Here is a 23,496-nt window from a genome sequence, read left to right on the forward strand (position 1 = left end):
AAAAACTTTTTATAATGGTAAGACGCTAGTGTTTTTAACCGCTATTAAAATGATTCAATACCTTCGAGTAGTCAAAGACAATTTTCAATTCTTTGGTCGATTCATTGATTATTGTCTGTGTCTTTGATGCCTAGGTGTTTGATACAACTAATCAACACAACTGACATCACGGACCAAATTGGAAAAATAAGAAGAATCCTTCTTTCTCATTTCATCTTTTAAAATATTTTTTGATAAACATAATAATTAAATATTAGTAAGCAAGTAAACAATCCATAGCCATATATAGCAAAGCTTTTTAGCTCAGTGGTAGAGTAGTGGGGGTATTTTTTTTTTTTAAAGTAATTCTTTTCCTGTTCTCTCCTATCGGGAAGAGTAGTACTCAGAAGTTACAAAGTTTTATTAATTATACTTTTTAATTGACCAGCAAGAAATAAAGATTTTCTCGAGAAGAATTAAAGTTAATTTGTTCCGGGGGTTTCAAAACCGGGTATATTTTTTTTTTTTATAAGCATCTCATTTCGTGGCATCCACCTGTAGGGTGGAGCACTACTCTTTCGATTGCGAAGTTTTATTGATTGAAGTCTTTGTTTGACCAGCAATGGGAACTGAGTTTCCAAAGAAGAAACAAGTCCAATCTGTTTTTTGGGGTGCCAAATGTCTGTTCTATTTCCATCCAAGCAAAAATGGCAAGTCTTGGTGGGAGCTATTAGTTCTATTTGTTCGTCAATACGACGGGAAGCTTCTTTACCTGTTGAATCGAAGGGGGCTGAACGGTTCTGTGAGTTACGATCCATAGTTCTTTTGTCAGATTAGTGACCAGATCGTGACTGTTGGAGGGACATATGGATGGAATATGTGTGTCGAGTAATGGTTGGTGGTTGTGTCTACACCATGGTTATCTATCTTGGATCGGTCTGTTGTTCGTATTGTTATGTTGGTGAATGATGTTTTGATGGGATGATGATGGTCATTTTCCATTGTAATAGTAATGTGAATACTGTTTCAAACTGTATTGACTTGTTGTAATGATAATTAAATTCCACCTATTAATTATTATTCCTATTGGTTCGAAACTGTTTTTACTATTTGTATTGTGTTGATTAGAGAAGGAGATGGAGGAAGGAGCGAGATATTTTTTTTTTGTTATTTTTTTTATTTTTTGTTTTTTTTCTGGGTGGTGATCTTTGATATAGGCAGTGGTTGTGCTCGCTCGCGCACCTTATTTATAATAATGATAATGATATAAATAATTGAACAAGGGGGCACACTAGGGCAATTAGTTGTGCTTTTAGTGAGTGTGAAAAGAAATAGTAATGTTGATAAAAGATAGTGGAAGATAGTTGATGATTGAGTATATATATACCCGGCTTTTTCATGGTCTCACAAGCCATATATATAGTAAAAAAAAAAAAAAAAAAAAAAAAAGGGGGTATTTTTTTTTTTTTTTTTAAAGTAATTCTTTTCCTGTTCTCTCCTATCGGGAAGAGTAGTACTCAGAAGTTACAAAGTTTTATTAATTATACATTTTAATTGACCAGCAAGAAATAAAGATTATCTCGAGAAGAATTAAAGTTAATTTGTTCTGGGGGTTGTCCATGTCTATGATACATGTTATATGGACGTTGATCATGTATCTTATTGTATAGTGTCAAGCATGTTGGATTGTTTTGGGTTGTTGCTTGTTCTAAAAATAAATTGGTTAAAGATATCGCTTTTTTTTTTTTTTTTTTTTTTTTTTTTTTCTCAGCACTATAGGCTGTAATATTGTGTTATATAATTATTCTATGTTATTATTATTTAGTAAATTATTATATTATTAATATTATTATTGATAGATGAAGAGAGAATAGAAGAAGATGATGAAGGTGTTGACGCAAATATGGCACCCATCTTCTTCTAATTTTAGTACCATACTTGCGGTGAAACCTTAAGCCTTGGGTGCGTCCAAGACCGACTGCCGCTCTCAACTCTCACGCCGATTTACTCCCCATTGTGGACACTCGTCTTTACGTGTTGCATATTGTATTTGAGATGTCAGATGGCTTTCTATCGCGACGGCCCAGTAGGTCCTCCACTACCTTCCCGTTACTTGTTGCAGTCTGGCTACCCAATCTCCTACTGAGAAGGGGAAACTAACCCGGTCATCCTTCCGTGGGGGTGTCCTGTCTCTAGATCCCTAGAGTCGGATGGTTTTTCTCCTCAATAAAAAAAAAAAGGGGGGTATATATATACCCAGATTTTTAATGGTCTCACAAGCCATATATAGCAAAGCTTTTTAGCTCAGTGGTAGAGCGGTGGGCTCATAACCCACAGGTGCATCGATCGATACGATGAAAAGCTATCCTTTTGTTATTTTTTTGCAGCCGTATGGCCATCGCAACCGCTCGTCTGCAACATGTAGAGCAGATAAATAGAAGTGATATATGTAGCTACAAAAAAATGAAATGATATTTTGCTGCTGAAAAACTTTTGAGGGCGTTCAAAAAAACAAAAAAAAATCACAAAAAATTAACGAAAATAATTACAATTATTTTGTTTGTTTATAAAATAGAGAGAGAGAGATAAGTTTAAATTTTATTTAAATAAAAATCATAAATCAATCCATCTTAATGACCCTCGACTTCTTCATCTTCAGAATGAAAAGCCAAGGTTAGGGCAGACATGCCTAAAAATCCAATGATACAAAAGGCGAGTTTAACGAGTTTGGTGAGTCTGGATTGTTTGATGGATTCGTTAAACTCGACGACCAAAATATCCATCAAAGCGATATAGATAAAAGTGCCAGATGAAAAGGCGAGGACAAGAGAGGTGGCAGTGGTAGAGGCGACCGATACCGATGCAGCCACACCAAGGACAATACCAAGAGGCTCTGTCAAACTGTACAACGAGACTAGCTTGAGTGTCTCGTAAAAGGAGCTCTTGTTTCTGACCAAAGACACACCCAAAGACATTGCCTCTAGCCACTTGTGAGAAATAATACCAATAAACAATGGATAAATAATATCATAATTGGATTCGACACCCAATGTAAATCCAGAAATAATAGAATGAATTGATAAAATAAATACTAATATAATTGGTGTTGGTCCTTTTAAAGAGGTAGTAGAAGAATCTGTTGATTTATCATTTTCCAATGTTATTATTATATCTTCTTTGATCATTGGTAAATGTTCATCACCTGTTGGTGTTTCAATATCTTGAGTAATTGTAATAGTTGTAGTTGGTATAGAGGAGGAGGAGGAGGAGGATAGATTAGGTGATTGTGGAAATGGTGAAGGTGGTCTACTAGTATCTATAGTAATATCTTGAAATGTACCATATGATGGTGAATGTGGAAATTTTGGTGAGACTGATTTTGGTTGCTTTTGTTCATCTAAATTTGAAGATTCAAGTATAATATAACCAGATGAACCACTTTGTTGTTTATATATTGTTGTAGATTCTTCCAATAAATTATTATTATTCTTTTTGTTTTTTTTGTTTTTGTTTTTCTTATTTTTTTTACTACCTCCATGACTATGACCATGATTATGACCTTCAAAACAATTAAAAATCTTTTCAATCATGAAAACGACTACAAAGCCAACGGGACACATGATAAATGCCAATGGTATGTGATGGTTAACCTCGCTCAACTTTTCAGAGCTTTCATTGAGCAAATGTACAAAGGCAATCGATAAAAAGATACCAGCCACAAAACAATTGCCCAATCCAATCACATACTCTTTCTTGCTATGTTTAATCTTTACATATTTATCCAATGCATATGGTATTAATCCAGGAAATCCAGATATCAATATTGATAATAATATTAATACTTTTAATATTATTAATTCCATCCTCTTTAAAATATATATATATATCTATGTATATAAAAAAAAAAAAAAAATGATGATACAATGAAAATGAAAAAAAAAAAAAAAAAAAAGTGTGTAGGTAGGTAGTAGTACAACAGATATATAATGACAATGATTGACTGTGTGTGTGTGTGTGAATTAATTAATCAATAATTGATTATCTATCTCTACCATTTGTAAAAACAATGCGGGTTTGCGTGATGAGAGAGAGTGAAGTGACGATTTTTGCAATTAAAAGGCCACTCGGTTCAACTTTTTTTTTTAACGAGGTGTACAAAGAGATCACACATCGCGAAAAAAAAAGAGATATTTAACTCTTGCGACACCTAATCGAAAAGTGAAGAGAGGCATTTAATTAAATGAAAATTGATCAATTAATTAATTGCCCAACCAATTTGTTGTTGTTGTTTTGTCAAAAGAGATAAAGTTACATTTCAGATGCATTGAAATGAAATGAAATGAGAGAAAGAGTTTGTTGTCTTTTCTTTTCTCTTGATATTTTTATTTTATTTTTAAATTTTTTTTTTTGCAACTGGGGGATAGAAAAAGGTCAAACGAACATTCAGAGTCATTTTCAAAATAAACGAGAATCATTTACAAATAACAGTGGAAATTCAATTACAACCTTTATACCAAAATCTTGATGATTTTGAATTTAATAGAAATAACAAACATATTCAAATCAATGATATATTAGTATATTGGGAGACTGAAAAAGATGATTCGTCGTCGCAGTCATCACAGTCATCACAGTCATATGTCATTTATGAAAACAAAATGATTAATGGTATTGATACTACACCAATATCATTAATATTAATCATTTTAAAAGAATCAAAGAGATCTATTGTATGTACTAGTAATAATACATTTCTTACTTTTATTAATTTTTTTTTATATAAGAAACTTTATAATGATCTTCTTCTTGTCATTTCAAATAGAGAAGAAATAATTAAAATTATAAATCAATTTAAATCTTCTCCTCCTCCTCCTATTCAATCTAATTTATTAAATGATATAAAATTTAGATTAAATTTAAAAAATTATTATTTAGATTTTGTAGATGGTATACGGTCAAGAGAAACGATTTTAAAATCATTATCAACTATAGTATTTTTATACTTTAGTTGTTTATTACCATCAATTGCATTTGGAGATTTACATAGAGACAATACAGATTCAATGTTTAGTGTTGGAAAGACTATAGTTTCTCAAGGTGCTGGTGGAATGGTTTTTGCATTATTATCGGGTCAACCAATGGTCATTTTATTGTCAACTGCTCCACTTGCCATTATGATCAAAATTACCTATTCCATCTCTTTGGATAATAATTTGGATTTTTGGTCATTTTATGCATTAATTGGATTATTTAATGGTTTATTTCTCATTGCCTATTCAATATTTGGTTTATCAAGATTAATGAAATATAGTTCAAGATTTATTGAAGAAACCTTTTCAACTTTTATCACTATCGCATTTTTATATGATGGTATAAAACCAATCATTATTTTATTTTTAAATTATCTATATCAATGTGATAATAATTGTGAACCAATAATACCAATATTTACATTATTATTATCATTGTTGACAGTTTGGATTTGTGTAAAATTGGCAAATTTTAAATATTCAATTTATTTTAATCGATCACTGCGTCAATTAATATCAGATTATGGTTTATTTATTGGTGTCATTTTAATTACTACTATTAGACATTCAATCTTTTTACCATTAAATAATAATCAAATACCAAAAATAGTTGATAGCGATATAAATGATATCATTCATTTACCAAGTGGATTTGGACAATTACCAAGTTGGAGTTGGGTATTGGCATTGGTACTTGGATTCTTACTCTCCCTATTATACTTTATCGATCAAAACATTTCATCCTCATTGGCATCACAAAAAAAACATGGTTTAAAAAAATGGAATGGTATGCATTTGGATTTATTAATAGTTGGCATAATCAATATAATACTTTCATTTATTGGTTTACCTTGGGTTCATGGTGCTTTACCTCATTCAAGTTTACATGTTAGAGCTTTGGCAACCATTATAAAAAATGAAAAAGAGGAAGAAAGTTTTATTTATGTTCAAGAGACTCGAGTGGCAGCATTTTTATCACATGTTTGCATATTTGTATCATTATTCTTTACAAATAGTGTATTGACATTAATACCAGTTTCAGTATTATATGGAGTATTTTGGTTTCTTGGTATTGGTGCTTTAATTGGTAATCAATTTTGGTCAAGATTATTATCATTTATTATTGATAAAAAGAAATTGACAAAACAAATGGATAAACAACAAATCAATATCAATCGATTCACATTTATTCAGTTATTATGTTTATTAATATTTTGTTTTATTAGTTTTTATCCAAACCCATATTTAAATTCAATCTTTCCATTCTTTATTTGTATCCTAATCCCTTTTAAATATTTCATATTTCCAAAATTATTTAATCAATTTGATTTAATTTATTTAGATAATTAAAACTTTAAATAAATAATAGAATAAGATTAAATAAGTAGTTGTGTTAATTTTATTTTAAATTATTATGAAGTGGGACTTGTTAAGAAAAAGTAGGTGAGGTTGAAATAAATATGATACTGGGTCATATTTGGGTTAAATTAATTAATTATAAAAGTAGTAGTAGTTATTATTATTATTATTTACACAAGTTTTGTTTGTTTTGAAAATTAATTAATCGGTTTGGTTATTGTTGATGATAATATTGTTGTTGTGGTTGTTGATGTGGATTATAATACTGTTGTTGTTGATGTTGTTGTGGTGGTGGTGGTACTGATGAAGTGGTTGGTGAAGGGTAAGGAGAGTATTTTGGTGATTTTGCATTGATATGTGATGGCATGACCATATTACGACCTGGACTTGGAAGAGTCATGGTTGGTGATTGTTGTTGTGAAAGAGGTAGATGATAGGACATGTCACCAGCCATTGGATGAGATGGGATCGGAGGAGAGTTATATGGTGATTGGGGAAGTGTCAGGTGGTATGGTGGAGGTGGTGGTTGGGTAGATGTATAATTGATTGGTGTCGAAACTAGACCACCATCGGGTGTTTGAATAAATCCTTCACTTGAATGAAGTAAAGGTGAACTGATTACGGTATTGTTATTTGGTTGTTGAGATATTTGATATCCATTATATAATGAATCATAGTAAATGGGTTGTTGTGGAGGAGGAGTGACTGTTTGATTTGAAGATAAATAATGTTGTTGTTGTTGTTGTGATGGTTGTTGAAATGTTTGTGGCGGTGTGGTGGTTAAAGAGGCGTGGTTATCATTCTTGATTTGGTTAGTAGATGAGGTTGAAATTGATGATGATGATGATGATGATGATGCTGGTGCAGTGGTGTTAGTATTAATCCATATTGGTTGATGTTGATGTTGATGATGATGATTTTCGGTTGGTTGATAATTAGAGTTAGTATTATTTGGTTGAGTGGATGCGTTGTTTGATGATGATGATGGAATTAAATGAGGTGATGATAATGGTGATGGATGCTGTTGAGTATTGTTATTATACCCTTCTCTTATTGATTGAGGTACTCCAAAACTTGAAACAAGTGGTGATTGACCAAATGGTTGATTTTCAAAATGAGCTGGATGAGGAGGAGGATGATTACTATTATTATTATTTTGTTGTTGTTGATCATTTGGACTAATAAATTGTTGTTGCCAATTTTGATTATTTGTTTGATTATTAATGGTCATTGAATTTTTACGACTACTACTACTACTATTTTGATAATTATTAATATTTGGTGAAGTTGAAGAATCAGATTCAGTTGCAGTAGAATTAATCCCATCACTACTTTCAATAGCTAGTAGGTCTTGAGAGACCGATCTACTTCGAGGTGTAGATGAAGAATAGTAGGTTGGAGAGACTGGTGATGGAGTTGAATCTACAGATGGCGATGTTGTAGAGGTTTGTAAGAGTAGGTCATCATCATTGGTCGATGGAAACAACATTTGAGTATCGTCAAATACGGCTGCCAACATTTGGGAGATACGAGGATCAGATCTTTTCAACTTGTCCAAATGTTTCTCCAATGCAACCTTTTTACAAACTATAGAATGTCTACAATAAAGTGAAGCTTCGTTACCCGGTAGGAAATCATCACACGGTGCCCACATTGTATTCTTTTTTGGTTGTGGATTCGTCTCTTTATAAAATTTTGGTATTTTCTTTAATATAAAAGTTAATTGATTTGATTCATCTTTTAATGATTCTAATCTAAAAGAAAAGATTATTAATTAATTATTCTTTCTTTTTTTTTCTTTCTTTTTATATATTTTTCTCTTACTTCATTGAAGTTATATCAATAAAACCAAAAACCATTTTACATTTTTGACCAGAAGGTTTTGTAGCAATTTCCCAAACGATTTGTTTCTTTGTATAATAGAATTTGGCGACTAGGTCCGATGTAAAGGTTGAAGTCTTTTCAAAGGTACCTATCCGAATTTTTTGAACTACAAAGTTGCTTGGTTTGATTTTTTCATCGCCGTTGGCTCCACCTGGTGACGGACAACTTTGAGGTGGTTGACTTTGTTGTGTAACTGTCATGACATGCGACGCTCCACTAAACAATGGTGATGGTGGTAATACATAAGGTGAGTAATAATAATGTCCCATATGTGGTATTGGTGGTGGTGGTGGTGGAGGTGGTCCATATGGATTGGTAGTACCTATAACAGCCGCATTTGTTGTGGTTGGTGGTGGAGGTGGTCCATAAGATGGATAATAATCTAAATAATAATAATAATAATAATAATAATAATAATAATAATAATAATAATAACAATAGAATTATTAATATTTTGAATTTTCAATATTTTATTTTGTTTTATTTTCTTTTTGTTTGTACTTACAAACACCTTGAGGAACCATTGAAGGTGATGACATTATAGGGGTTAGGGTTGGTGATGCCGTAGGTGTATCGGCAGGAGACCTTTGTAATAGGTTCTTTTTGATTTTCTTGAGATTCTCTTGATGATGATTGTCTGTATGATTTTGATGGTTATTAGACATCTAAAAAAAATTTTGAATAAATAAATATGTGATTGAATAGATTAAAAATAGATTTGAAATAGATTAAAAAAAAAAAAAAAGTTGATTGAAAAAATAGAGGAAGGATATTTTTGACAGGAATGGTAATAAAGGGCGTATTGTGTGTGTGCGTGTGTTGTACGATGTAAGCAAAATACGATCCAAAGGGAGACTCGAACCTACAGACTCTAATCTCCAAAACCACAGATCCTAAAAATACCAAAAAAAAAAAAGACGGGCAAAAAAAAGATCACAACCCGATCAAGAGCGGATCGGTGGAAATTGAGATCAACAACAATGGGTTTTCAACAACAACAAAATGGGTAAAAAAGGATTAAAACAGTATTACTATAGATGGATAAAAATAATGATGAAATGCAATTGTAGTATAAACAATTGTAAAATGAACAACAATGCTTGCATAAAAGAGTATATAATTATATACTATTTTTTTTTTTTGATTAGACGTCAACCAATTTTTTTTGGGGAGGGGGAAAAGAAATAATTTAAAAAAGATTTGATGATGATCAACTTGTCCCCAACACTACCTCCTCCACACGTACACACAAACACACAAGCACATAACTTTGAGGGCTGTCTATTATGTGTATATTTGTCATCTGAGTGATGTGGAATAGTGAGTGGTTGTTGAATGGAAATTACAATAGGATGATGTGAGGACAATGACAAAAATATTAAATGTAAAATGAATGCAGCTGATGTTTGTTCTCTTTTCTGTATTGGGTATCCTACATTTGTTTCTACGACTGGAGCTCCAGTTGTATGAGAGTGATGATACCACAACATTGGTTAAATTAAAAAGATTATAATAATATATTAAAAGTGTATTGATGAGGGTTTTATATATTTCTTTTTTTATGTATGTTGTTTTTTTTTTTTTTCTCTAAATCTCTCTAATATTAAAAATGAGATTGGTGATGGTTGGTAGGTGACAGGAGAAGGTTGTTTAGACACAACTATGAAAGTTAGCAGTTTCTGTTTGAAGTGGATGGTTTGTTCTAAAAGAATCTGATCTTTTGGGCGGGCTCATAGGTGGTGTTGGGAATGTGAAAAAAAAACCTAAAATCTGGAATGCCCGTCCATCCTCCTATTCTATCAAAATCAAAAAAAACACAACCTTTTCTCCTCTCTCTCTCTCTCTCTTTCATTTCTTTTATCTCTTTCTCTCTCTATCGTTGTTACTATTATACCTTTTGTTTGTAGTATTGGGTGGTACCTCTTTTTTTTTGAGGGCCAATCCTTCCTTGTTTCTCTTCTCTGTTTTTTGTTGATCGATAATAATGATGATGATGAATGTTCCTAAAACTACTGTCTGTCTGTCTGTCTGTCTCTCTCTCTCTCTCTAGGTCTAGCTATTTACATGTCTGGTAGGTAATAATATAATATATTATAATAATATAAATCGGATGATGTGATGTGATGTGTGACGAGGGAGAGTATGTACAAATTGTTTGCCATTGATTGGTTGTTCATTCTTTTCTTTTTTTTTTTTTTTTTTTTTTAAATCGATTGCTTTGATGTGATGGATGTTGTTGACGTTGGATGGATAAAAGAGGCATAAATCAACCTCATTAACGACGTTTCACGAATTTCCTATTTAGTTGAAAAAAACAAAAAAATATTGGGATAGCGCCCGACAGTGCATAATAATATCCGAGCTACTTATAGCAGCACCACAACAGTAGAAGAGAGCCTGCTACACTATAGAGGCGCACCCACTCCCCCCTACTGACAACTCGAATCCATCTAATCCAAACAGCGTTGCAGAGGAAACAGACTGATTGATTGATTGGTGCAACGAATACCGCCAACTGACTGGATGATCACATCCAGCGGTTAGTGTGTTACGTTTTCATTGAAAACCGATCTTTTTCAGCCTTGCCAGGGTTTCGGAAATGATTTGATTCTTTTGCTCTTGATTTGATTTGATTAGTTCATCCCTTTCTTTTTTGATTTCGATCGACATCAATAATGAATGATGACACCAAAAATAAGAAGGGAGATTAAAAGTAAAACGAAAAGGGTGATTGTATGAAACGATGCATTCTTGAGTAACTAAAACTACGAATAAACCTAACTACTACTAATTCGTCGTGGACACCGATACGAAAAATGAATAAATGTCATGAAAAGAGTGAAGTGTTTGTTTACATGAACCGATTGTTTCTGTTTGTAGTTGGAGAAAATAGCAACAATCACGTGACACTTATTACTTGACACTTTTGTTGTTGGAATATGTATCTCTATAACCTTACCCAAAAAAGAAATTGTCTAATCTGTCTAAATTATAGAATAATAATTATTATTATCTATATATCTCTCTCTATATAAGTGATGATTGGTAATGATACAATTGGTTGAGTTGTTGTTGTTTGTTGTGTTTCTATCTTTTGAAGAGGTTTGTTGTTTTGTGTCTTTTTCCTTGGTGTCTTTCCTTTCTTGGTCAAAGGAAGCGCCTACAGGGCACCTTTAATATTAATATTATTGATTATTGTTGTCTGTCTGTTTGATGATTGGGTAGAAATAAAAAGTATCAGGTTTGTTGTCTGTAATAGGGTTGAGACATGCGCGACGCAGAAAGAGGTGATGAAAATAAAATCGTGATGATGTCTCACTCATCAGTGTTTTTTTATTAGTTTTGTGATGACCAACAATGTGATCTAAAAAAAGCTTTTCCTTACCTCCTTCCTCATTTTTGGATCTTTAAAAATTTTCACCCAGTCCTCATCATCCAAAGGAGATTGTTGTTTAGACACACAGTAGTCAGTTATACTTTACTTTTTCAACAACCTTGATAAATGTGTCTAGAGAGTTTGTACGGGCGTGTCTACTGGATGGAAGATATCAACCCTGCAGGAGACTTTACAACCAGTGTTCTTGCAATCTACATGGTTCGGAGGTGGGCGTGACTCTTTGATATGGAACCAAATCAATTGGAAATCCAACCAAATTTGATTGTCCTCTTCTCAACTGTTAACATTTTTACTTTTGTGAGAAGAGGTAGGTAGGGATACGCCCTTTGGTAGTGGGTAGTATCTTGATATTTTTGAATAAGGTCTCATCCCTCTATCATTTTTTTTAAAAATAGTATCAAATTATTCATTGTATTTGTTCAACCTATCACTTCAAAGTCTGCGATGGCAGATGAATCTCTCCAGCTTGGGAACCTGTAGGATTCCATCTTTGTTTGGAAAATAGAGTGATTGAAAGTTTTCATCTAATGTTTGAATCTATCATTACCATCACCAAAGGTGGAACTAATTGATATTAATGATAATAATTTTAATAAAAATTAATTAAATTAATCTTTTTTTAAATTAAAAATATTGGGGAACCATATGCAGGGTATAAAAAATATTGTTTTTCTTTTCTTTCAGTTATTATTATAACAAAGAAGTTTAATAACAAATTTGTATCTCCTGCAACAACAACATCATCACTAAAAAAGAAAAGAATGGTGAACTATCATTTGTGATTCGTCAATGTATCTTCAAAGATGACAACAACAACAAAACAAACTTGATTGATGACAATTATTCATACTAATGTCAAATGGGTAGATTTATGAAGAAGACAAAGGAACCTTCCTTGAGCAAGGGAATCAAGTAAAATCACTCTCTTGGAACTTTAATTACAAAGAGGGTTCAATCAATAAGAATGCAGAGTATGTAAACAAAAAAAAACTATTATAAATTCTATATATTGATTAATGATTTTTTTTTGACAGATCAACAACCAAATTCGATGCAACTGTGGAGGGTGATCGTCTCGATGGTGACAGAATCAAGAATAAGAGTTTGATTCATCAACTATTCTTTTTTTTGGATAAACTCTTGTTCTTGATTTGATTGGCTTCCTCTGTTTTTTATCTTGGTGAAAAATAATCCATTAAATCTATTTAATCTATTTTTCAAAGAGCATCCAAGATTGTTTCACATTTCTATCGATATGCTTTTTTTTTGTTTTAAACCAACCTTTTTATTTTTGATGATTTAATTTAGTTTTTTAATTCACCACAGTCAGCAATGGAGATGACGGCAGAGGTCTTTCCGGTTTGGGAACCGTAGGATTCCATCTTACGGACAATGTTCATACCATCGACGACACGACCAAAGACGACGTGCTTGCCGTCCAACCATGAAGTTGGGACGGTGCAGATAAAGAATTGGGAACCATTGGTGTTTGGACCAGAGTTGGCCATGGACAAGATACCTTCACCAGTGTGCTTGTGGATGAAGTTTTCATCAGCAAACTTGTCTGTTTTTAGAGAATCAATAGGTTATTAATCATATTGTTCAAGCTTTAACATATGTTTTAAACACTTACCACCGTAGATAGATTCACCTCCGGTACCGTTACCACGGGTGAAATCACCACCTTGGCACATAAAGTTTGGAATAATACGATGGAAAACAGACTTTTTAAAGTGGAGGTTCTTGCCTAAATAAGTTGTAATAATAATAATAATAAGTATCAAAAGTTTGTTGACATTTTCCAACCAAATTGTTGTTGTTGTTGTTGATGAGTGCATAGAATACTAACCAGACTTTCCTTCACCCTTTTCACCAGTGCAAAGAGCTCTGAAGTTTTCAGCAGTCTTTGGGACATCCTTGTATAACTATAATAATAATTAAAAGGTTTGTTAGTAAGTTTTGAATTGGGGTATGACTTTTTCCTTTTTTGATCAACATACTTCAAAGGTGACACGACCAAAGACTTCTCCGTTGGCAGCAATATCAAAGAAAACTTTAGGGTTGGACATTTCTATATTAGTTAATATATATTAATAGTACTATTTACGACGAGAGTAGTTGTAAAGAATAAGAATATCGACGTTCACTCGGTCGCTGAACGATCTCCGGACTCCAATGATCATCACACGAAAAAACAAAAAAATTAATTGAAAAAAAATTAAAAAAGTTTGAAAAGTGGATCTGAAGAAAGGAAGTAAAGTATTAATAATAATAATCATGGTTCATAGGAATATAATATAATATGTAGTTGATTTGTTTTAATAAATTATTTGTTTTTTTTTTTGTTTTTTTTTACTTTATTAATAAAAAATAAATACAATTGGAAGAGGAAAAAGAAACAGACGTGTGTTTTTTGTATGTGAGTGGGTATATAGGAGATACATCAAAGAAGAGGAAGAAAGGAAAGAAAGACTTTAAAGTTGATTGGCAGTTATAAAGGAAAAGTAAATAAAAAAAAAAGATAAGCGTGATAAATTCCCAACTGCCAATACACCTTTTTTTTTTTTTCAAACCAACCTATCTTTCTTCTCCTGTTGTGTAATCTCTCTATTTTGTTTCTAGACCAAATCACACGTCTTTACCATTTACCTAAACCTTTGAGGAGAATGATAACACCCCAAATGATTGACCAGAGCCATCCAACAAATGGAAGACAGAGCTAAAATTAAAATAATAAAAAAAAAAAAAGAAAAAGTTAGAAACTATGATGATGATGATCATATGATAATGATGATTATATGTGTATTTGTGTATACTTACTTGTAAAACACCGATCAAGACACACCAAACATTGCAGTTATCGAGTACACCAAGAATGATGGTGCCAACACCTAATTAAATTAAAAAGTATAAAATAAAGAAAAGATGACGATGATGTTAATACTAGAGTACTAGAAAAGAGCAGTAGTTGATTATGATGTTTGTTGTTTACATACCGAATAAGAAGAAATCAAGGATACCACAAATGATCATAACATTTGATTCCAACATTGGAATGGCTGATGGCATAAAGTTGTCTCCTGAACCCATTTTTGATTGATTATATGATTATGATGATGATGATGTTATATGACGAAGAAGAAGAAGATAGAAAAGGTACTTTAAAAGCTATAAATAAACAAGTAATTAATTACTAACTGTGCACTAAGTAGAGAAGTAAGGTAATATGTTGAGTAAAATGAATAAAATAAAAGGGTTATAACCAGTGAGAGAGTGACCGTTTATAAATACACTATCAGAGGCAGTATTACTGTCCCTGCAAAAATAAAATAAAATAAAATTCAAAAAAAAAATTATATGAATAGCAGGTAGGGACTGAACCGTTCCCCTCATTGTCTTTTCATACATGCATACCGCCACCACACAACTTTTTTTTCTTTATGTTAAAGCTGTGTTGTGTGGTGCAAACATGCATTATCTTTGAAACTGACTCTTGTTGTTTGAGGAACCGTCAATGAAACCGATTGTATGGTACTGGCCCTATCCCTTCAACTACACAATCAAAATAAATAAAAAACACCGTGGCAATTATAATAGGTTGATAGCGGTGGGGAGGGGGAGGGAGTATTCTCGTCCATTACCAAATTGATCGATTATGGATCTGTTATAAAGTTAGAAAAAAAAAATTAAAGGAAGAGTTGGTTATTATTATTATTATTATTTTATTGTAGTGTAAATATATAAATATATATATATAAATATCACATCAATTTTTATAACTGACAAACACTATATATAGTATATCTAGTATACTACTGTATATATTAGATATTATAGTCCTTCCTATAGAGGTTTAAGCACCTGTGACTGGTTGTTCGTTCTTTCGTTCGTTTGTCCATCCAACCTATAAAAATAATTAAATGTTGCAACCATATAATATAAGACAATTATATTATATTATATGGTTGCACGATAGTACTATATGGATTATTGAAAGTAAACTCTTAATTCATCAGCTTCTTTAGCCATGGTTTCTAATGTTCTTGGTTCTCTTTCCTTTTCGATTTCAGTGTATATTTGATCAGTGTTTTCATAGTCTGTCTTTTGTCTTGGTATAATGTGAATATGTACATGTGGAACGGTTTGGCCAGCATTCTTGCCATCTTGAATGGCAAATGTCAAGCCATCACCATTAAAGTGTTTCTCAATCACTTTTGAAACAATCTTTGCCGATTTCCATAAATCTGCAATTTCATGATCTTCCAAGTCATAGTATCTTGGTACTACCCTTCTTGGACATATTAATACATGTCCTTTTAAAATGAAAATTAAACCAATCACAACCAATGTATATATTAGTTTTTAAATACAATCACATTCAAAGATGATTCGATCAACCATACCAGGTAATACAGGTTTAAGATTTACAAGAGCTACTGATAGTGCACTCTCAAAGAATATCTCTGAGTTTCTAATGACCCAAGGTCCAAACATGAATGGTGTTACTGACATGATCGATCGACTGATTGATTGATTGATTGATTATAATTGATTGTACTGACGATATATACTTCAAAATAATAAAAGTTAATGTACTAAGAGAGATTATTATATTATATTATATGTACAAGAGATAGAAAGAAAGAAAGAAAGAAAGAGTGTGAAATACTGTTTGCCACAGGGTAAACCATAAATTTAGGTGAAGTCGAAAATCAATTTAATTAAAAAATTCGTTTCATTCATCATTATTTATACATTCATGTTTGTTTCTTTTTTTATTAATAATTTTAATATAGTCTAGTCTTGTAGATATAAATATTGTTATATCAATCACACATAGACAGAAAACACACATAGAAGAAGAAGAAGTAATATATTTGAAAAGTAGATAGTAATTTGTAATAATAATATAATAAACAAGTAATAATAATAATATAATGGGTAAGGTTTCAAAAGAGTTAATATTATATTTTGTTGTATTGTATTGTATACTCACTCATTCACTCACTCACTCACACATACATGTATATATATATAGGAGCTAAAAAGGATAAGAAGAAAAAGTTGGCTAAATAAAAAAGGAGGAGGACAATCAACTGTAGCAGCAAACCACAAGAAATCAAATCAACAACAACAACAAAATGATCAAAAGAAAAAAGAAACAATCAGTATAACAATCGATGAAAATGGAACTACTTTGAAATTAAAATTGGTTGGTTCTGAATTGATTTGTACTGTATGTAACTAATTGGTTACAAATGTACAATATTGATTATTAATTGTTTCTTTTGTCTTTTTTAGAATTGTATTGAACAAAATACATTACCAACAAAAAAAGGAGGAAATACAAATGTTGATATCACAAAGATGCAACCAAAATGTGCAATGTGTTTTACTGGTTCATTTGACAAGAAAAAAGAGGTAGAGGAAAAGAAACAAGAGGCAATGGCTCAACATCAAAGTTTGGTCAAGAGTAAGACTATTGGCATTGGTATAAAGGGATTACAGAATCTTGGAAACACATGCTTCTTTAACTCGGTACTTCAAAACTTGACACACGTCAATATGTTGCGTGATGCATTTTTAGAGTTTCCAGGCGAAGAAAAGAGTACCATTAAATCAACCAATCAAATGACTATGGAAATGCATCATTTCTTTTTAAAAATGTATAAACAACCTTCAAGTATTGTTTCTCCAAGTGGTTTATTATCTGAAATCTCTAAAAAGTAAATAATAATGTAAAAAAGTAAAGAAAGATATTTGATATTTATTAATACTTTTAATTTTTACAAGATCACCAAGATTTAGAGGAGGAAAACAACAAGACTCACATGAATTACTTAGATATTTATTGGATGGGTTAATATCAGAGGAACAATCGGCTAGTACAAACAAACGTGATCCAACTTATATCGATCGTATATTTGGTGGTCGATTAATTAGTATTATTACTTGTTTTCATTGTGGCAATGTATCAAAGACCTATGAACCATTCCTCGATCTTTCACTACCTCTACCCATGTTGGCAGTGGCGGCCGACAAGAGACCATTACCATCTATCCAAAATTCTCCATTACCTGCCAATCCAAATAGATTTACTCAATTGGATATTGCTGATGATGGTGATGAAGGATTGGGTGAAGATTATTATAGAACCATCTATGATAATATTGATGGTAGTAGTAGTGGTGGTGGAAAACTATCAAAGAGTAAAATGAAAAGATTACAAAAACAGAAAAATCAAGCTGCTCGAAATAATAGTAGTACAACAGCAGAGGAGGAGGAGGAAACACCTATACCTATTGATGTGGAAGTGGAAGAAGCAGCTAGTAATGAATCAAAACAGGCAAATGGTGGTGAACAAGACGCATTAACAACATCACCAATTATATCTTCACCTGATGGAGCTGATGGTTCAACTCCTATTATTATTGGTGATGGAGGAGAAGTAGGAGAAGGAGTAAAAGTGAAAGAAGATTATATTAAAAGAGAAGAAGAACAAGATGATGGATTTACACCATCCCCACCAGTAACACCACCAACAACAACAACAACAACAGAGGAATCATTAACATCTACACCAACTACAACTACTATTGAAACACCAAATACATTTAGAGAATCTACCGACTTTATATTATTGGGGTCTCCTGCAGGAAACAACAATATTGAAAGTCATCAAGAACAAGTTCTATCAACTTTTAGTGTCATTGAAAATTATGAAAATCCATCATCAACAACAACAACAAAGGAAATATTGTCACCGATTTCACCGATTTCAATTAGTGCAAATACTGAAAAGAGTGATAGAGATGTACAGGATGATCCAATTGATTTAAGAAAAGGTATTCCAAGTGAAGCCAAATCTCTTGATCAATTATTGGCTTGCTTTTTACAATTTACAAATCCAGAGAAATTAGAAGGTGATAATGGTTTTATTTGTTCAAAATGTACTTGTAAAGAAAAGAAATCAGAAGCTGAAACCAAAGAAGAAAAATTAGAAGAAGAAAAGAAAGAAGAGGAAAAATTGGAAGAAAAGAAATTGGAGGAAAAGAAATTGGAAGAACCAGAAATAATTAATGAAGTAGTAAAAGAATTATTATCAACATCATTAAATGAAAAGGAGTTTGTAACGATTGAAACTTCAACTGCTGCATCTCCAGTTACTTCATCGTCAAGTGCGTCATCTTCAACTACATCATCAACCACTGCAACACCAGAGACACCTTCAACTAATAGTAATAGTAAAAAGAAAAAGAGAGCTGCTGCTGCTGCTGCTGCTGCTGCATCATCCGGTAAAAAGAAAACTTCTTCGATTCCTGAAGAAGAACCAATAAGAAGAAATGCAAGTAAACAATATTTATTATCAACTACACCACCATACTTGACAGTTCATTTAAAGAGATTTATGCAAACTAGAAATGGAGGATTGCAAAAGAATAGCAAACACATTCATTTCCCACATTACTTGGATTTGACACCATTCACCGATCCAACGTGTCCCAAGACCAGCAAACAATCACATCTCTACGTACTCAATGGTGTTGTTGAGCATATGGGTAGTATGGGAGGTGGTCATTATGTAGCACATATCTATGAAGATCAAAATGATAATTGGTATTATGTTAGTGACAGTAGCTATCGTAATCAAACACTTGGACAAGTACTACAAAACCAGGCTTATGTTTTGTTTTATAAAAAAGTTACTCAACCACAAGAGTCAACTACACAAACGTCGAAAATGAACAAGGTCGGCAAAGAAGACGAAGAAAAAGAAATTGAAAATATTTCAGTCGACAAAGACGATGGTGGAGGAAAGAGCCCTATTTTAGAGCAAGCAACTACAACTCTTACCAGTGATCAACAACCAAGCGACGAGAAAAGTATGACCGAGGAGGAGGAGGAATCATCTTCTCCACCACACAACAATAATGATTCAATTTCCAACAATAATAATAATAATAATAATGATATAACATCAGTTGATGAAGTTACTGAACAACCAGGCGAATAAAATTATAAATAAAAATTCTAAAAAAAAAAAAGATCAGTTTCCTTTTTCGGCAAAAAACTATTTTTTAAAATTAATATTTATATTTTTTTAATGGGCGAATGAATGAAGAGATCTTTTGGACAAGTCAGAGTGAGAGAGAATACATCACATAACGACCCTTCACCTGAAATTTTAAATCACACCACACTCCTCCCCTCCTATCACTAAACTAAATATATTTAGAACACAAAGATATCATAACATACAAATAAACACAGCAATAGAATAGAATAGAATAGAATTATATAATGGTATGAATGAATGCGAATGAATGATCTCTCTCGAGAGTATAATCAACTAACAAATCTTATTTCTATCTATAAATAACTTTACTTTACAATACTTTGTAGGAACCAACAATATGGATGCCCGATCAGAGTGCAATAGAATGTACAGGTTGTCAAAGTCCATTTTCAATTATACGTAGAAGAGTATGTAAATTAGACGAATGAAAGAGAGAAAGAGAGAAAGATAGAAAAGAAAGAGAGAACTCTAAACTTAACATATTATTGTTTATTTTTATAGCATCATTGTCGTAAATGTGGATTAATCTTTTGTGATCCATGTTCAAATCATTATACAGTATTACCAGCTGAATTGGGGTATTCAGGTGCACAGAGACTATGTCGGGTCTGTCATTCATCATTTGAACAAAAACATCAATTCTATGGTATGTACAAAAGTGAATGAATGAATTAAATATTGGTTTCATTTTATTAATATCTGTCTGTTTGTTTGAAAAGAGAGTGATGGATTTATAGGTAGACTTCAATTGAGATCATCAGCAACTTATGAATATAGTAAAGCATTACCAGATATTGGAAATATTAAAAATGGATTTAGAAAGTCCTATTTCCTTGCCAAAAAGGATGGAGATGAAATATTAGTATCCATTCTAACACCATCAACTCATTGTCCATGGTCAATGTCTTCAGATAAATTAAAACAAAAATTCATTAAAACTTTATCATCTATAAAGGTAAACAGAAAGAAAGAGAAAGAAAGAAAAGAAATAGATGATTTATTTATTAATGATTTATTTATTTTTATTATTTTTTTTAGCATAGTTATATTTATCCAATTTTAAATGTTGAAACATGTGGATCAAATGATAAATTATTTGTTTATAGAACTTTATCATCCAAAGGTAGTCTTAAAGATTTAATTTTTAAAGTAAGAGAAAAGAAAAGAAAAGATAAAAGGAAAAAAAGGAAGATATATTAATACTCTATATTCTTCTGCTTCTCTCTCTTCTTTTTAAAGTCAAAACCAATGTCATTTTATGATAGTAAATATATTACAAAAAAATCAAATTCATCTGGAGTGCCATTAAAATCGGTAAACAAATATGGTCGACAAATATTGGAAGCAATGATATTCTTGAAACAAAAAGGAATCAACTTTACAAATCTTCACACTGGTAATGTTCTTTTATCATCTTTATCAGATACATGTATGCTCAGCGATATTGAGAATAGTTTGGTTGGCTTTAAACCATTTTACCATGACTATTTGGTTGGTATGTCTGCCAACAAAAAGGAAAACCAAGAATCGATTTGTTTTGGTCATGTCCTCTTTGAGATGATTGTCGGGTGTCCGTTGATGGACCAACCCGTCACTAATTTCGCACCAGTCATACCCAAGGAAGCAATGGACATGTTGAATGCAATCTTTACCGATGCATCCAAACCAACCCCTTCATTGGAAGATATCATCAAACACTCATTCTTTGTGACTGGTCTACAAATTGAAGTTGCTCAAGAAGGCAAACTAAAGAAATCACATCTTCAATTCATCAAGGATTATGCTAACCTATTGGAACCGGTTGGTAGTATTCAATCACCAAGATCTACTAGTAGTACTTCATCTACACCACAATTTAAAAAACAAAATAGTTCTACTTCAATGTTGGAATCAAATTCAGCAAATGGAACCATGTCAAAATCAATATCATCAACTCAAATAGCTCAGCCATCAGTAGCTACACAACAACAACCATCTCCAGTTTCAGTTACCAATCCATTAATGGCATCAGTACAAGAAAAAATGAAATCAATGAAATTGGATCGTGATTCAAAACAAGCAACTTTGACGACTACTCAATCAAGTCCCTCACCACCACCTCCACCACCTCCTCCATCCCTCAAACAACTTCCAAAACAAGAAGGTAGAAATGCTCTATTGGATAGTATTAGAAATCCAAACAACGTTAAAACTCTTAAAAAGACAAATGGTCCAAAATCAAAACCTGATCCAATTAAAAAGAAATCAATCAAATAAATATAATATATAATATATATAGGGGAAAATGAAAAAGAAAAAGATTTATTATCATTTATTACTTATTATTTACAGTTGGATCAAGTAGATTAAAAACTTCATCTGAACAATTATTTGATCTAGCAAAATCAAGAGCAGTATGAAAATCCCAATTAACTTTAAAATTATTTAATAAATATTGAATCAATTCTATTGAATTATTTGTTACAGCCTTGAGAAATAAAATTAAAAGAAAAATAATTAATATTTAATATATATATATATTATATTTGTTTGTTTAAAGCTTACATAATTTAAAGCAGTAGTTGTACAAGTAGCATTACAATATTCTTTTAAATATTTGATAATTTTTAAATGATTATAAAGTGCAGCTCCATTTATGGCTTCGGCTGTGCAACCTTCAGTTCTATGTGTTCTAAGGAATATGAGGGTTTCTAATTGACCATATTTTGCCGCCATATCCATAGCTGCAGTGCTACAACCTTCTGTTCTATTAATATGTAAGTATTGGAGGACATCTAATGCACCCAATGCGGATGCATTATCCATTGCCATTTTGTTACATCCTTCTTGTCGATTGTTTGAAAGCCATTCGACGACATTTAGATACTTTGCCGCATTGTTCATCGCACGGTATGAGCAAGGCGCTTTGGCACGAAAGTGTAACTTTTGAATCATTTCAAGGTCACCTGTACATGCAACCTGATCGATTGCCTCTGAGCTACATCCTTCTGTTCGGTTGTCTAGTAAGTAGTCAACTACGTGGTGATACCCTCTTTTGGCGGCAAAGTCTAGGGCAACAACCGAGCATCCATACTTTTCATTGTGCAAATATTCGACCACTTGCAGATGCCCGTTTGAGGCGGCTAGATCAAGTGGATTGTTTGAATAGGATTCTGGGTATGTATTTGAATGGTTTGATTCATATGCTATATCGGTTGTCATGGTAGCATGTTTGTCAATTCGATTGGGCTGACCATCCCACGTATGTAGTAGTTTGACAACTTCAAGATGACCGTTGGTTGATGCATACTCGATAGCACGGTATGTGTATGGTTTACCAGCCTCTAGTAATATCTTGACTACTTGACAATACCCATTCAACGATGCCGTATCAATCGCCTTGTTTGTACAATCAACCAGAGGTAGCAGTAACTTGACAATCTCTAAGTGTCCAAATGAAGCTGCATTGTCCAATGCCAACGGTGTGACTTGGTACATCTTGGTGTCGAGTAGATAGGATACAATTTCGAATGACCCAGAGCAACAGCAAAGATCGATGACAAAGGTGCGTGAAAGGGCCAGTCTAAAATGTTCGTATGCCAAGTCATGATAGAGACGTTGAAAGATGCTATAGTCTGTGTTGTACTGACACACATACTTGAATGCTTGCATTGACATTCTCTTCTTTCTCGATTCACTCATCTTGGCCACCAACACCAACCAATACCGATTGCGAGCAGCCCAGTCAACCGTGATCTCTCGATACGACATTGAACATTCGCTCACCTGTA

The 23,496-nt window shown here is 32.3% G+C and overlaps 9 protein-coding genes and 1 non-coding gene across 10 annotated transcripts; 5 read left to right on the plus strand and 5 right to left on the minus strand.

Annotated features, from left to right (window-relative positions):
- Positions 1–49: 49 nt before the first annotated feature.
- Positions 50–1,903, plus strand: DFA_04545 (uncharacterized protein; the record flags this gene model as incomplete). Its single annotated transcript, XM_004360218.1, has 3 exons — positions 50–113; positions 513–536; positions 1,839–1,903. 3 exons carry the CDS (start codon positions 50–52, stop codon positions 1,901–1,903), a joined length of 153 nt encoding a protein of 50 aa, XP_004360275.1.
- A 369-nt stretch (positions 1,904–2,272) lies between these two features.
- DFA_04546 lies at positions 2,273–2,344 on the plus strand. The gene has a single exon. It is a non-coding gene; the product is annotated as a tRNA-Met (tRNA).
- A 265-nt stretch (positions 2,345–2,609) lies between these two features.
- On the minus strand, positions 2,610–3,842 carry DFA_04547 (uncharacterized protein; the record flags this gene model as incomplete). The annotated part of the gene is made up of 1 exon (XM_004360219.1): positions 2,610–3,842. One exon carries the CDS (start codon positions 3,840–3,842, stop codon positions 2,610–2,612), a length of 1,233 nt encoding a protein of 410 aa, XP_004360276.1.
- A 123-nt stretch (positions 3,843–3,965) lies between these two features.
- Positions 3,966–6,359, plus strand: DFA_04548 (Sodium bicarbonate transporter-like protein 11; the record flags this gene model as incomplete). Its single annotated transcript, XM_004360220.1, has 4 exons — positions 3,966–3,985; positions 4,523–4,709; positions 4,764–6,096; positions 6,352–6,359. 4 exons carry the CDS (start codon positions 3,966–3,968, stop codon positions 6,357–6,359), a joined length of 1,548 nt encoding a protein of 515 aa, XP_004360277.1.
- A 223-nt stretch (positions 6,360–6,582) lies between these two features.
- Positions 6,583–9,742, minus strand: DFA_04549 (uncharacterized protein; the record flags this gene model as incomplete). Its single annotated transcript, XM_004360221.1, has 4 exons — positions 6,583–8,122; positions 8,193–8,634; positions 8,758–8,917; positions 9,599–9,742. 4 exons carry the CDS (start codon positions 9,740–9,742, stop codon positions 6,583–6,585), a joined length of 2,286 nt encoding a protein of 761 aa, XP_004360278.1.
- Positions 9,743–12,953: 3,211 nt separating this feature from the next.
- Positions 12,954–14,739, minus strand: DFA_04550 (uncharacterized protein; the record flags this gene model as incomplete). Its single annotated transcript, XM_004360222.1, has 7 exons — positions 12,954–13,213; positions 13,283–13,396; positions 13,499–13,574; positions 13,650–13,720; positions 14,299–14,368; positions 14,470–14,540; positions 14,646–14,739. The coding sequence occupies 7 exons, from the start codon at positions 14,737–14,739 to the stop codon at positions 12,954–12,956; spliced, it is 756 nt and encodes a 251-aa protein (XP_004360279.1).
- An 897-nt stretch (positions 14,740–15,636) lies between these two features.
- DFA_04551 (fragile histidine triad protein) lies at positions 15,637–16,161 on the minus strand (the record flags this gene model as incomplete). Its single annotated transcript, XM_004360223.1, has 2 exons — positions 15,637–15,962; positions 16,053–16,161. The coding sequence occupies 2 exons, from the start codon at positions 16,159–16,161 to the stop codon at positions 15,637–15,639; spliced, it is 435 nt and encodes a 144-aa protein (XP_004360280.1).
- A 425-nt stretch (positions 16,162–16,586) lies between these two features.
- Positions 16,587–19,663, plus strand: DFA_04552 (peptidase C19 family protein; the record flags this gene model as incomplete). The annotated part of the gene is made up of 4 exons (XM_004360224.1): positions 16,587–16,625; positions 16,688–16,885; positions 16,951–17,375; positions 17,443–19,663. The coding sequence occupies 4 exons, from the start codon at positions 16,587–16,589 to the stop codon at positions 19,661–19,663; spliced, it is 2,883 nt and encodes a 960-aa protein (XP_004360281.1).
- A 287-nt stretch (positions 19,664–19,950) lies between these two features.
- slob1 (FVYE domain-containing protein) lies at positions 19,951–21,982 on the plus strand (the record flags this gene model as incomplete). The annotated part of the gene is made up of 6 exons (XM_004360225.1): positions 19,951–19,953; positions 20,053–20,133; positions 20,228–20,372; positions 20,446–20,681; positions 20,765–20,875; positions 20,966–21,982. 6 exons carry the CDS (start codon positions 19,951–19,953, stop codon positions 21,980–21,982), a joined length of 1,593 nt encoding a protein of 530 aa, XP_004360282.1.
- A 58-nt stretch (positions 21,983–22,040) lies between these two features.
- On the minus strand, positions 22,041–23,383 carry DFA_04554 (uncharacterized protein; the record flags this gene model as incomplete). The annotated part of the gene is made up of 2 exons (XM_004360226.1): positions 22,041–22,193; positions 22,271–23,383. The coding sequence occupies 2 exons, from the start codon at positions 23,381–23,383 to the stop codon at positions 22,041–22,043; spliced, it is 1,266 nt and encodes a 421-aa protein (XP_004360283.1).
- Between the last annotated feature and the right edge of the window lie 113 nt (positions 23,384–23,496).

This window comes from Cavenderia fasciculata (assembly GCF_000203815.1).
Source record: "Cavenderia fasciculata unplaced genomic scaffold Scf_Dfasci-G-o-33e01.r1-3, whole genome shotgun sequence".
In the NCBI taxonomy this organism is placed as follows: Eukaryota; Evosea; class Eumycetozoa; order Acytosteliales; family Cavenderiaceae; genus Cavenderia; species Cavenderia fasciculata.